Genomic DNA, 14,700 nt, shown 5'->3' on the forward strand with positions numbered 1-14,700 from the left:
CCCTAAATTTTATGAATCCAATGTTGAGAAATTTTACTCAAATGAGCAAAATTTCACTAAATTTGGCAAAATCCTCAAATTTAAACGTACACAATATTTGCAATTTCTCACACATGCCTCAATTATATATGAACACTAAATCAAAAAAAGCCCCAAATTTCTAGGCATAAAGCTACACAAATCTTAGCATTGTGCTTACATGCGCAAATCCCCGTCAATGAGCAAGGGGTCTGCTTGCCAAAATTAACAAAAAATTGACGAAAATTGCTAATTACATGACGAAACACCAACCATTGACCAACCGCCTATCCCGTGTGCCTATCACCTAAACAATATGCCTGCGCTTGTCCTCGTAAGCTATCGCGTGTTGTTCGTGATTGCACTTGCTGCCACTAACCTACTGGAAGTGACAAAAACTGCTGCGCTGAACAGAATCAGTTGTCGCCTAGCTGAGAACTATCAATTGTTTGTCCTGGCAACACACGTGTGTCAAAATAATGATGACCTGACTTGTATTGGCTTGCAAAGGCTATGCGTGACTTGTCTAGTAACAATGACAGTTTGAGTAAAAACGAGCCAGAAGCACTGCCATCTATGTGTGCTCCCGCCTGACCAGCAAAGATAATGAATTGCTAATTTCTTGCGAGCAAAGCACTGGCGATATCCCCACATGGGCTTCGAGAAGCGTGCACACCTTAACCGCAGCTCTAATATCAATTTGAAGGGGAGGGAAGTGCGCAATGGAGTGCAAGATACAAGCACGAGCAGCAAAGTTGAGAGTTAGAGAGAGTAAACGCAAAGATAGGTATATCAAATTGTGACAGTACACAAAGAATTAAAGAAATATTTATATGTTAGGATACAATAAGGGTGTGTTCACACCTGTATGACTATATACACAAAGATGAAGGGACTTTACACCCAAGAGCGTTTGCCTTCAAAACATTCATCATTAAATGTTGACCTACCAAAACTTCTCTAAATTATCATATTTCAAGTAATTTTTCAACTTGTTATGACAATCTTAAAATGTATTTTAGCCATTTTAAATGAGAATCTAACGCAAACTTTTGGCTCCAACATGTACATACCAATCTTCATGCCTTATGCCCACAATTGTCACTGTCATCCACACCATCCTCCAACTGTTGCTAGCTTCCACGTAGCATCTTCTTTTGTTGTTCTATTGCAAGCAATCTAGAGTCGATTTGTTGTAGTCTAAAGGCTCTTCTACCTTGTTGCACCCATGACCTCATCTTTAACATCAACTTTAACCTACACAAATAGACATCATTTTTGACCCTCATCTTAATCTACAGTTGAATCTAATTTGAGTTTTTGCTAAAGGTATTATCTTTACTGAGATGATCAACAACAATTCAAGTTTTGTTGGATTTTGCATCATCACCATTAGATTCAGTATCACCAACATCACTCGAACAGTCAAGGTTGTTGCAAGGATCTACACTACTATGCTTTGTTGTTCCAACCCAAAGATTGCCACATTTCAACATCCAATCTATTGCCATACTATTCTTAGCCCTCTACATCAAATTTGTCCACAAAAACTCCACCAAATGAACAACTATTGTTGTGTGGCATCAACACTCAACTCCAACTGGTGGTGTTGCTACACTCCAAATCCATTCTAGGACGCCACTCTTTGGCACTCTTCCTTAGTCTACTCTCGTGAGAGAAGTGACTACAAGACATCTCCACTCCTTGAGTTCCATCTGTATCATATTCTCACCATCCATTCATTATATTGAGGTTTTCTTCATTTGTATTTATCCATGCTCATTGTGTTCTATTCGTGTTTGTACACTCCAATGCATGGTGTTTCTTTTGCAAAATATCACACTTTTTCCCCAATACCAACTACAAGAAGCGCATCCACCTTGACAACTATTTTTTCAAGTAGTATAATAGCCCGCCATACTAGACCCCCCCCCCCCCAAAAAAAAAAAAAAAAAGTTATGAGTCACCTCGCAACAAGCCACACTTGGAGGTCCTCTACTGGATTGTATCCCCACACAAGTTGCACAATTCCTTTACTAAACCCCTAGCCCCTCCCTTACTTTTTCCTAAAGCATATCAAAGACAAGACATACCTAGGAAGCTCGAGCTTGCCTTGTGCTATACTAATACCCCCTAGGCATTGCACTCCTTGTTTTTCACTCACTCTTTTTTGTAGTTGTTCCTTAGCCCTCTCAAGTTCCAAAGGACACCAACAAAACAAAAATGTGCACCCTTTCACAGTCAACTTGGGAGTCTTTACCCCACCCATTGCCCCTTGTGTACAATAAAAACTTGCATTAAAGACCATCCGTGGAGAGGCACTCCCATATCTTTTACTAATACTATAGGACTAGCCCTCTAATAGTAAGTGAAGGAATTATTAAGGCCTCAAAGCACCAAGCAGTGACTATGAAGGAACAAGTTCCAAGTGCCAAACACACTTCCAAGGATGTTAATTAGAGGGCTGGTAAGGTTTGGTCAGCCACCAAATTAAGTTCCCAACAGATATAGACTATAAGCAGGCATCAAGTTCCTTGGCCCACTCTTAAGTTCCATAGGAGATGGACATAATAAGGACTTGCACCCTTGGGATGCCAACTTGGGAGCCTATACCACACCAATTGCACCCTATGTTAAGAGTCAAACCTGTATTAACAATCACCCATGGCAATTCACCACTCCCATATCTCTTCTCAAGTGCAATGGGACTAGCCCTCTGATAGTATAAGTGAAGCAATCACAGTCTCAAAGCACCAAGCAGTGAATATGAAGGAACAAGTTCCAAGCGCCAAAAGCAAAGTTCGAAGGATGTTGACTTGGGAGCTGGGAAGGTGGATCAGTCCCCCGAATTAGGTCCTTGCCCAATATTATAAGCAGGCATCAACCTAAGAAAGAAACATCAAATGTTAGGTGCTTTCATGCCACACAAAGAACATTCTGCATGGTATTTTCAACTCCTCATTCATAATGTTATGCATGGACCTCAGATCAAGTGGTGATAATGAGTCAGTTGGATACTGGGAGGACCTACAAGCAATCCTTTGATTGTCATAGACCCAGTCTGATCATACACCGGGGCACTCATATTCCAAAATTTTGTTGTCAAATAAGTATGGAGGGATTGATTCTAGGAAAATGTACCACAGGGTCCAACAAACCAGCTAATGTTATATATCAGCCTGCTAAGGGCTTTAGCCCTTAGGGAGGCCACATGCCAGTTGTGCATCAAGGGGCACAGACATTTAAAGACAAGAATATAAAAGTTAAGAATTCTACTGATTCTAGATACACATGCACAGGCAAGATGGGATGGAGTTAGGCTTCCAGTGTGAACCGGGCGATTTGGGTCCTGAATGCTCCCCTACCTCATGAATCATATTTTTGCCCAAGGGGAGGGGGCCCTTTTTATGGTTTAGTGAAAACATCCAGCTGGTGAACCCCAGCAGGCCAATATTTAACAATCCCCCCACAGACCACTCTTTTCCCAAAATAATTTCTTCACACAAGAATGGAAAAACCAACTCCACCTTTTCCCAGAGAAAGTGTAGTAAGAATCATGATAATAGTTTCAGCTTCTTGTTCCACTTCAAATAACATTTGGCAGCACAGTCTGCAAGAAACCTTATGGATGCAGCAGAAGTGGAAGCTGGATTGGTTTAGATGATTACAATTGATGAATGCATGTCACACTGGCATGGAAAGCAAGGACTAGGGTACTTCATCATCATCTGACAAATGCTCTGACAGGAAAACCGAGCCATTGTCATCACCATGTGGCATGCTTACATCCTCTGGCATTTTCTCGCGCACAGCCTGCTATACAAACAATAATTTGAGGGAATTGGACCTGCTTCTAGATTTTATTGCAGAAGTGAGGAAGCAACAAGTCGCACCTTCTCAATTGCATCACAGATGGATGGATTCTCGCTTAAAAACTGCACAGCTTTATCTCGCCCTTGACCAAGCCTGAAATGAGGGCAGAGTGATACATCAACTGAAACTATATTGAATCTCCAGAAGAAATTATTTCCTGTACCATGATAAGATTCATGAAGTGGAGATATTCATTCCCACATGTATCAGAATTGCAAGTGTGAGTATGCTTTCCTTGGAGGACACACTGATACAAGATCTATGTGTATATTATTATTAATTAGACTTACTAAGGGTGAACCCTGTCATAAAATAATAAAAGAATAGTTTATTCCAAATCCTACATCATTTAGTACAGAATGTCACCACCAGTCACACACACTCTACAAGAACTTAGATGAGCCTCCCAAAAACATAAACTATGAACTTTCTAAAGATTTTGCCTAATTCTCTGATGTCTGTCAACAAAATGAAAGAGGAATTTATAAGTGCACCTTGAATCACCATAGCTATACCAGGAACCTCTCTTCAGCACTATGCCTTTCAGATCTGCACAATCCAAAATGCAACCCTGCAACTATGCAAAATAAGTGTTGCAAAACTATAGGAGTCATACTGGCCTAAAAACAAAACCAAAATCCACTCACCACCCTGCAAATCCCACTTCCAAAAACTATGTCAAATTCGGCTTGCTTGTAAGGTCTTGATACCTGTCAATGTTACCAAGAAAGTATGAAACAATCTAAGGGGAAAAGCAATGTCATACGATTGTAAAGCTAGATTTGTTATTTTGGGACCCAATCAACACCAAGTGGTTATAAGATATAAACACTTGCAGATTGATCAAGCTTTATTTTAATGAGAAAATACAACTTGCATTATGCAAAATATCTACAACTCGTGCAGAATATTGTTCAGCTCATCATATGCATCAACCCTAAGCACTTCCATGACCTACATGGCAAGGTAATAATAATGGTACCTTTGCTAATCAAGTAAGCAGCCTGTTTCAGCTCCCGCCATTGCGTCACATCACTGCCCCCCCCCCGCGCCCTGCGCCAGTCTTCCCCCCTCCCACTCGACAGTGTCCCCCCCCCCCCCCCCCCCGGGCGGCCTGTCCGCCATGCGCCTGCGCTCCACCTTTCCCCCTAGCCGCACCACAGACTACCTCACCTGAGATCCCACAGGCCCCACAAACCCCCCCCCCCCCCAACCCAATGGACCAAACTACGCTTTTTGCCTTCAATGGAGAGCTCCGTGGGATGTGATCAAGTGGCCCCTGGCACAGGCGGCCCGTTTCTACCAATGTACAAAGTCACAACTCTCAGCATGGCTGATAGATGCATTGATAGTACCCCCTAGAACATCTATCACCCCTATGGTCCGGCCAATGGCCACCATGGAGGACTAGAGTTCGTCGTCCAAACCTGCGGCAAAGCGTACTTGTATGCCCCATAGTTTTTCCTCCTCATCAGCAGCCTCCACACTAAACAGATGCCTGTTCGGTCAGTCACAAGTTTCTCCATGAGCTTACACCTTGCATTCTGAAATGTGAATAGTCTCCACTACAGTGGGGCACATGGTTCCAGGAAATTGATTGTTTGGCAGGAGCTGCAGCCTGCCCTTGCCGGATGGATCAACATCTTACTGAGCACAAACTTACTCCCACCCAGGCCCAACGGATAGGGAAGGTACTCCCGAGTAGCTCGCACACTTACTGGGAGCAAGCCATAGGTGCCCACGCAGGAGTGGAGGCATATGCACCTCTATTGGCCTGAGTCTCACCGCCTGTGTACAAGACCATGGGACAATAGTGGCAGGGAGGGTTCTATGGATCAGATTGGATATTGGGGACTCATGCCTTGGAGTCCTCAATGTCTATGCCCCTACGGAGGTTAGGGCACGCAACAGATTCTGGGTGGAGATCGCGGAGGGACTCCCAGAGGTGGACTCCTGGATCGTTGGAGGAGACTTCAACAACCTGGAGGCTTTGGAGGACCAGCAGGGCAGACACAGAAACTATAGGGCATGGTTGGGGAGGAGCAAGAGGCATGGGAGGTCTTTCTACTGGCAGTAAGAGCACGCAATGCCTAGAGAGACCCCGCCTTCCACATGAGGGAGAGATCGTTGGACTTCTCTTGGGGACACAGGCGGCTAGATGGAGTCCTGCTGGAGCGATTGGCCAGGTTTTATGTGGGAGAGTGGGGAGCCTCTCGTGGAGGCCAAATTGGGCAGTTGGCGGGCACCACATTGTTCGATCATTAACCGGTTCTCCTGACACTTGATCCCCCAGCATCTGCCCTAGACACACGATCCTGTCGGATCCTTGACTCCATCTATAGAAGGGAGGAGGTGACGAGACAAATAGAGCAAATTTGGACCAAGGACTAGGGCAAGACAGACCGGATCCAGAGGAGGTTGCAAAGGTCCTAGCCAAGTGGAGCAATATCTACCAACAAGCAGCCATACACGCCAGGCAACAAAGCTGGGAGGAGGTGAGAACACTTCGGCGGAACCTTGCAACCACGCAAAGACTATTACAGGAGGCACCAGGGGATCCCACCCTCCACGCACAAGAGATGCGCGTACAAGAAGCCATTCCTGGCCTAGAGAACAGGCGCTCGGAGTTCTCTTTCCGCACCTCAACAGTCTTCTAGGCGCAAAAGGGGGACACGATGTGCAATGAGTTCTTCCAGGTGCACCTCGGGAGAGCAAATATGCAGCCTTCCGAATCAGTATGGAAGGACTCGTTCTATCCCACAACGAGTCGAGGTGATGGAGATTGCCACCGACTACTACAGATACCTTTTCTAGCAGGAGATAGCCTCAACTTGAGGACAGCAATGTGGATAGCAGGTCTGGGATCACATCCCGTCCCTCATCACAAAGAAGATGGGACACTCCCTCCTAGCCCCCTTTGTTGGGGGTAAAGGCGCCTCCACCGTGCCGCCCCGTGTATTACTACACTGACAGTACCCGCCACTGCACACTGCAGGTGGCGGGCGCCCGTCACGTCACTTTATTCTTTATTCTTTTAGTGACAGTTTGAATAAAGGAAGGCCCGGTCACACATTGTGACTGTTGGAGTTCCCATTTCTTGTCTCTCTCTTTCTTGCTCTTGCTCTCCCGCCATAGCTCGCGTGCAAGCTTCGATCCTTCTCACCTTTCAACTGGTATCAGAGCTTGGCATTCTCTTGCTCGAGCTCGACTCGGTGCTTCCCGACCTTTGCATCGACTCGCTTCACGCATTGGGTCTCCATCCCGGCAGCCATAGCCGACCTCTTGAGCTCCCGACTCTCCCCGGCTTCCCGAGCTCCATCCTGGCCTTCTTGAGCTTCATCAGGGCCTTGCCCTTGAGGTATTGCTTCAGCATTTGCAGGCATTTGAGTGTATTCTCAGATTGAAACAGGGCAGGAACAAAGGGCAGCCACTCTTCTTGAGCTCCATAGCTCATATCTTCCCTCCCCTTTGCATTGGGCCTTCATGGCTTGGTATGTGCCTACCTTGGGCCATCATTGAGCCCCCCATTACCCCCTTTTCAGCCCATGTGGAGCAACAGCAAGTTCAGCACCAACAGGGCAGATTGCATCATTTTTTCCAGGCTGTGAGCACTCATCTACTTCAGCTCCACACTTGGCCATTGCTTCTTGCTCTCTACCTTGATCAAGAGGGCTATAGACTTCATGTTTGATGTCATTCAAGCTTTGGGTATTGGTCTTGATCTTTCGGGGCTGATTTCTTCAGATTTGGGACTGTCATAAACTGTCATAACAGGCTGAAAACAGGGCAGCACCATTGGCATTAGCATTTGTTGCTTATACTCCATTCCGGTTGTGCTATTTGATGCCCGTATGCGGTCTACATGATGCCTAGTGCCTTGGGAATGTATGCACATGATTATGCCATGATTTTGGCTTGAAATATTGGCTGATTTGGGACTGTTATTTACTGTTATACAGTGCTGGAAACAGGGCAGCCACACTTGGCATTGGCATTTAATGCTTATACTCTACTCCGGTTACCTTGTTTGATGCCCGTATGCGGTCTACTTCCTACCCGGATGTATTGGGGATGTATGCATTTGGTTTGACCATGATTTTGGCTTGAATTTGGGGCTGAAATCTACTGTTTAGAACAGTAAATACATGCTGGAATAACAGTGGGCTGAAGGTACTTTACATGCTTTGGCACTTACCTACCGATACCGGATGTATGCTTTGAGCTTTGGCATGATATCTCTGACATTTGGGGACGACTTGGAGCATATGTATGAGATTATGGGATGCTTTTGAGCTTCGTATTAGCTCCGTCTTCACTGGCATTTGGACCGACTCGGCATGCTCGTGGACCGCCTATGCCTCATGTCTCTGCTTGACAGTTAGGCTTTTGCATTACATGCTTTGGTTCGTGACATATGCTATTTGGTTCGTGTATGCCATACCGACATTTGGAGCTTGGATTTGGATGTATTTGAGCATTCCCGGCTTACTTGATCACTGATCTTGGTTGCTATTTGGATGTCATTGAGTTGACCGAGAGCTTATTTGGGCTTATGTATTGCTTCATGGTTAATATGACCGGTGCTTCATGTATGTCATGCTCTCTTGGATGCGCTTGATGCATTGACAGGGTCACTTATCACTGGTGCTTTCTCTTGGGTTGTTTGAGCTTCTGAGCTCGCTTTGTACGCCTTTTGTGCCAGTGGGAGCATTTTACATGCTTTCTTGACCTTTGACAGTTGCATGCTATTGGAGCACTTACATGTATTTGAAGCAGTTTATGTCTTGAGCAGCTACATACACATTGAGACTTTGGGATCATACTCCGATCTTTATGGATATGCATTGATGTACTCTTGGTTCACAGGATGCTTATGAGCTGAGTCTCATATTTGGATCTTTCTCTTTGAGCAGATACCTATTTGTGTCAGGTTTTGGCAGTTACAGGAACACTTTGCCTAGAGTGTCTGGGGGTGTGCCTTTCACTGGCAGATGTTATTTTGACATGCTTGGTGTTGAGCTCATGTTCTTTTCACTGTCATTGGCCTTGCTTATGTCCGTTTCATGCCGGCTTTGGACCTAGCATTGTTTGCTTGACATTGGATCCTATTTTGGGACAGTTTGCTCTCTAGACTGCATACCTGCAATTTATTACAGCAAGCAGTTATTGGTGGACTGAGGTGTACTTTTCATGCTGAAATATCCTGATTTGGTGTACCGCACCTAGTACTAAGTGGGCAGCAACTTTTGGCACACTTTGCTCACCCTTTGGACCCCGTTTTGGTCATTTTTGGGCAGTTTCTGCAGTAAAACAGCAAGCAGTTTTGGACTGTTTGGGCATTTCCAGCCTGCATAATGGCGTCATCTTCGCATGATAGTGCCATCTTTAACATTACAAAGTTGGATGGTACCAACTACTCTTACTGGAAGAGTCAAATATGGCAGGTTTTGGTGCAGAAATCTCAGATTAAGCCACTTCGGTTGAGTGGGGAGCAGCCTGAAACTATGGACATTGACGACTGGCTTGAACTTGATGAGCTATGCAAGTCCACGATTGTATTGTCTCTCACTGAACAGGTACATTATAATGTATTTGAGGAAGCACAGAGTGCATGGGATCTATGGAATAAGATCAAGAATCTTTATGATAAGAAAAGTCCGGCGAGTCAGATGTACTGGTTGAAGCAGCTTATGGATCTGCGCATGAAGGATAATGCGACTATGTCTGCTCACTTGAGCCAGTTCCATGCTATACTGAAGAACCTGACTTCGCAGGATATCACCTTTGGAGAGGAAGTAACTCCTCTTTTCTTGCTTGGAACTCTGAATGAGTCATGGGATGTATTCCGCACTGCTCTTTGTGCCTCTAGTGCTACTCTAAAATTGGCAGATGTTGAGAGTGCTCTTCTTCAGGAAGAGGTGAATCGCAAAAACTTGGATGCCTCTCGTGGTAGTCATGCTTTGACAGTTAGAGGCAGGAATGACAGGTATGACCGTGGTAATGGCCGAGGCCGTGACTCGCAGAAGGGTCGGTCTAAATCTCGTGGTGGCAAGTCGCGTAGTAAGTCGCGTGGACGCAATGCAAATGTCACTTGTCATCATTGTGGGAAAAAGGGCCATATTAGACCACAGTGTCATGAGTTGCGCAATGAGAAGCGCAAGGATAAGGGGAAAGATAAAGTGCAGGAGAAGTCCTCTGATCGCAGCATAGTACCTGCGAAGTCCAACGTCAAGATTGAGGAAATTAATGTCACGCAGACTGAAGAGTCCGATGGTGGTGATGAGTTTATACTTGCAGCTAGTTCTTCTGATGCTTCACACTTGACTGAGACACCTAGTATGTATGCACAGTGCTGGTTATTGGATTCAGGTGCGTCCTTCCATGTGACGCCTTACCGTGAGTGGTTTCACTCTTACCGTACTGTATCTGGATCAGTCAGACTTGGAGATGACAGGTCTCTTGATATTGTGGGCTGTGGAGATATTCAGTTGCAGTTTTCCACTGGCAGTTCCTTTTTGCTCAGGGATGTACGTCATGTACCTGCGCTTACGCGTAGTCTTATGTCTGCAGGACAGTTGGATGATGCAGGATTTCATGTCTGTTTTGGGGATTCTGCCTGGAAGATTACCAAAGGCAGACTTGTGCTTGCTAGAGGCGCCAAGGATGGCAGCCTCTATCCTCTTGTTGTATCTGGGTCTTCTGTAGACCATGTTTTGGCAGTGGGCTCTATCCCACATGTATCACTTTGGCATGCCCGTTTGGGGCATATGTCTTTGAAAGGAATGAAAATGTTATCTGGTTTGCAGTATCTTCCGCCTTTGGATTATGCATGTTTTGACTCGTGTGATCATTGTCTTTATGGTAAGCAGAATAGGTCTACGCATAAGAAATCGGGTAGGCCACGCATGAGTGAGCCCTTGGCATTGGTGCATTCCGATGTTTGTGGGCCTATGCCTTGCATGTCTATGGGTGGCGCGAAGTACTTCGTTACCTTCATTGATGATTTTTCTAGGAAAGTGTGGGCTTATCCCATAAAGCAGAAGTCCGATGTCTTGGCAGTTTTTCAGAGATGGCTTGCTCTTGTTGAGAACCAGACTGGGTATAGGCTGAAATGCCTTAGGACAGATAATGGGGGAGAATATGTCTCGCATGCTTTTGAGCAGTTTTGTGATGACAGGGGTATTAAGCGTCAGTTGACCGCCCCTTACACCCCACCCCAGAATGGTTTGGCTGAGCGCATGAACAGGACTATTCAGGAGCGTGTGCGCTCTATGCTTAGCCATGCAAGCCTACCCCCGAGTTTTTGGGCTGAGGCAGTTAGTACGGCAGTGCATGTCATAAACCGATCGCCTTCTAGTGGATTGGATTTCCAGGTTGCAGAGGAAGTTTGGGCTGGTAAGCCACCCTCTTATGCGCATCTCCGTGTCTTTGGATGTGAGGCATTCTGCCATGTGCCCAAGGACAAGAGGAGTAAATTGGATCCAAAGAGCATTAAATGCATATTCCTTGGCTATGGTGAGTCAGGAGAGATGGGCTATCGCCTATGGGATCCGCAGGCGCGGAAAATAGTACGCAGCCATGATGTCGTCTTCCATGAAGACAAGATGCATAGGCAGCCTGAGAAGGTGGTTGAGATCCGCAGAGTGATCTTTCAGGAGGAGCCTAGAGCTCCAGCACAGCCAGTAGTACAGCCTGCAGCAGTTTCTCCACAGGGCGAGGGTGTTAGACAGGCAGCAGAGCCTGTGGTGAGACGGTCTGCTAGAGATAGACGTCCACCTGACAGATTTCAGCCCTCTATGCATTATGTTTTGGTTACAGATGCAGGAGAGCCTTTCACTTATGATGAGGCTATGCGCAGGGGTGACAGTCACTCCTGGGAGAGGGCTATGCAGTCTGAGATAGACTCCCTGCATAAAAATGAGACTTGGGATTTGGTTGCCTTGCCTAAGGGCAAGAAGGCTTTGCCATGCAAGTGGGTGTACAAGCTGAAAAGTACCCCTGGACACCCCAAGCCGGCATACAAGGCTAGATTGGTAGCAAAGGGTTTTAAGCAGGAACATGGTGTGGACTTTGATGAGGTCTTCTCTCCTGTGGTTAAGATGACCACCCTGCGCTTAGTCTTGGCTTTGGTTGCACAGCTTGACTTAGATCTATATCAGATGGATGTCAAGACGGCTTTTCTACATGGGGACTTGCATGATGAGATCTATATGGATCAGCCTAAGGGCTTTGCAGAACCTGGCAGGGAGCACCTAGTGTGCAAGTTGAAGAAGAGCTTGTATGGCTTGAAGCAGGCACCTAGGGAATGGTATCATAAGTTTGATGCCTTTATGCAGTCACAGGGCTACAGCAGGAGTGCTATGGATCCGTGTCTTTACACGAAGAAAGCCCGTGATGGCAGTTTGCTTATCTTGGTACTCTATGTTGATGATATGCTGATAGTAGGGAAAGCTCATGATGAGCTAGATGCTCTTAAATCTCAGCTGAAGAAGAGCTTTGAGATGAAGGATTTGGGACAGGCCTCACATATACTTGGGATGCGCATTAAGCGCGATAGGCATCAGGGACTTTTGTATCTCTCACAGCAGGAGTACATTCATAAAGTCCTTGAGCGCTTCCGCATGCAGGACGCAAAGCCTATTGGCTGTCCATTACCTTCTTATGTGAAGGTATCACAGGCCGATTGTCCGCAGACAGATGAGCAGAGGGCCGAGATGGCCAAGATCCCTTATGCATCAGCCGTGGGCAGTTTGATGTATGCCATGATAGCCACTCGTCCAGATATTGCACATGCAGTTGGTGTTGTGGCACGCTATATGGCTACACCTGGCAGCAGACATTGGGATGCCGTGAAGGGTATCATGAGGTACCTGAAGGGCACAACAGATATGTGTATTTGCTATGGCAGCCAGGATACAGGGGTCGTGGGGTACACTGACTCCGATTATGCAGGACATGCAGATAGTAGGAAGTCCACTTCTGGCTATGTATTCACCTATGCTGGAGGGGCTATCTCTTGGATGTCCAGGGTTCAGAAGTGTACGGCTTTGTCTACCACTGAGGCCGAGTATGTTGCAGCCACTGAGGCTTGCAAGGAGGCCATATGGTTAGGCCGTCTAGTTGCTGACCTTGGGATTGATGCTACACCTACACTGCATTCGGATTCTATGAGTGCCATTCAGTTGGCTAAGAATCCGGTCTTCCATGCGAAGACGAAACACATTGAGGTGAGGTATCACTTCATACGTGGTGTCGTGGAGGACAGGTCTGTTGACCTTGTCAAGATCTCCACTGACGAGAATCCTGCAGATTTGCTCACGAAGAGCCTCACTACTGAGCGCTTTGCCTTCCTCAGGAGGTTGATGGGCGTTGGATGAGATGTCACCTTTCCTCATCCCTTGTACCTATGTACATTTGTACTGTCTTTTCTTTTTCTTTTCTCTCTCACTAGGGCAGATTCGCCTTTAAGTGGGAGGTTGTTGGGGGTAAAGGCGCCTCCGCCGTGCCGCCCCGTGTATTACTACACTGACAGTACCCGCCACTGCACACTGCAGGTGGCGGGCGCCCGTCACGTCACTTTATTCTTTATTCTTTTAGTGACAGTTTGAATAAAGGAAGACCCGGTCACACATTGTGACTGTTGGAGTTCCCATTTCTTGTCTCTCTCTTTCTTGCTCTTGCTCTCCCGCCATAGCTCGCGTGCAAGCTTCGATCCTTCTCACCTTTCACCCTTCACAAAGAAGGAACTAGAGGAGGCTTTCCATACACAGGATGGGCAGAAATGCCCGAGAGGATGGCCTCTCTAAGGCCTTCTTCACTACCTACTGGGAAGTGGTGAAGGATCCCCTACTGATGGCCTTCCAAGAGATTTTCACTTTAGGACAGATGCCAGGGAGTCTTTCAGCAAGCCTTATCAGTCTTCTCCCCAAAGGGGAAGACCGGTTGGAGCTTTCCCAGTGGAGACCGATCACCTTATTGCCAGTGGCCTATAAGGCACTGGCAAAGATGACTGGTAGGCAACTATGCCCCATACTTCCAAACATCATCCATGACACATAGACAGGCTTTATCTAAGATACGAGCATCCTAGACAATGTATTTACATTCTTTGAGGCAACAGAGTGGGCTCAACACAGTGGGCACAGACTGGCCGTACTACTCTTGGATTTCGAGAAAGCTTATAACAAGGTGGACTGGGATTTCGGGGAGCGATCCACCTTGTTACAGCTTTTCTCATGATAGGTCTTGGAGCTGCAGCCTGCCCTTGCCGGACGGATCAACATCTTACTTCTAAAGGAGCACAACCTTACTTCCACCCAGGCCCAACGGGTAGGGAAGGTACTCGCGAGTAGCTCGCACACTTACTGGGAGCAAGCCATAGGTGCCCACGCAGGAGTGGAGGCATATGCACCTCTATTGGCCTGAGTCTCACCGCCTGTGTACAAGACCATTGGACGATAGTGGCAGGGAGGGTTCTATGGATCAGATTGGATATTGGGGACTCATGCCTTGGAGTCCTCAATGTCTATGCCCCTACGGAGGTTAGGGCACAAAACAGATTCTGGGTGGAGATCGCAGAGGGACTCCCAGAGGTGGACTCCTAGATCGTTGGAGGAGACTTCAACAACCCGGAGGCTTTGGAGGACCAGCAGGGCAGAGGCAGAAACTACCAGGGCATGGTTAGGGAGGAGCAGGAGGCATGGGAGGTCTTTCTACTGGCAGTAAGAGCACGCAATGCCTAGAGAGACCCTGCCTTCCACATGAGGGAGAGATCGCTGGACTTCTCTTGGGGACACGGACGGCTAGGTG

The 14,700-nt window shown here is 46.7% G+C and overlaps 1 protein-coding gene across 4 annotated transcripts in view; it reads right to left on the minus strand.

The window, feature by feature from the left end:
• Positions 1 to 2,428: 2,428 nt before the first annotated feature.
• The window catches only part of RECA1 (recA DNA recombination family protein), a 67,140-nt gene continuing 54,868 nt past the window's right edge, over positions 2,429 to 14,700 (minus strand). For 2 of the 4 annotated variants that reach the window (XM_087690881.1, XM_087690908.1), the window contains exons 10-13: positions 4,539 to 4,601; positions 4,386 to 4,468; positions 3,912 to 3,984; positions 3,528 to 3,831 (exon numbers count right to left, since the gene is read on the minus strand). In XM_087690881.1, coding sequence (XP_087547007.1) covers positions 3,727 to 3,831; positions 3,912 to 3,984; positions 4,386 to 4,468; positions 4,539 to 4,601 — 324 coding nt within the window. In that variant the 3' untranslated portion in view covers positions 3,528 to 3,726. Of the gene's footprint in view, positions 2,904 to 3,527; positions 3,832 to 3,911; positions 3,985 to 4,385; positions 4,469 to 4,538; positions 4,602 to 14,700 lie in introns of those variants that run through there. The other 2 variants (XM_087690891.1, XM_087690900.1) reach the window with 2 other exon arrangements.

The sequence above is a fragment of the Lygodium microphyllum genome, chromosome 2 (genome assembly GCF_053477565.2).
Source record: "Lygodium microphyllum isolate KBCC chromosome 2, Lygodium_microphyllum_v1.1.10, whole genome shotgun sequence".
Taxonomy (NCBI): domain Eukaryota; kingdom Viridiplantae; phylum Streptophyta; class Polypodiopsida; order Schizaeales; family Lygodiaceae; genus Lygodium; species Lygodium microphyllum.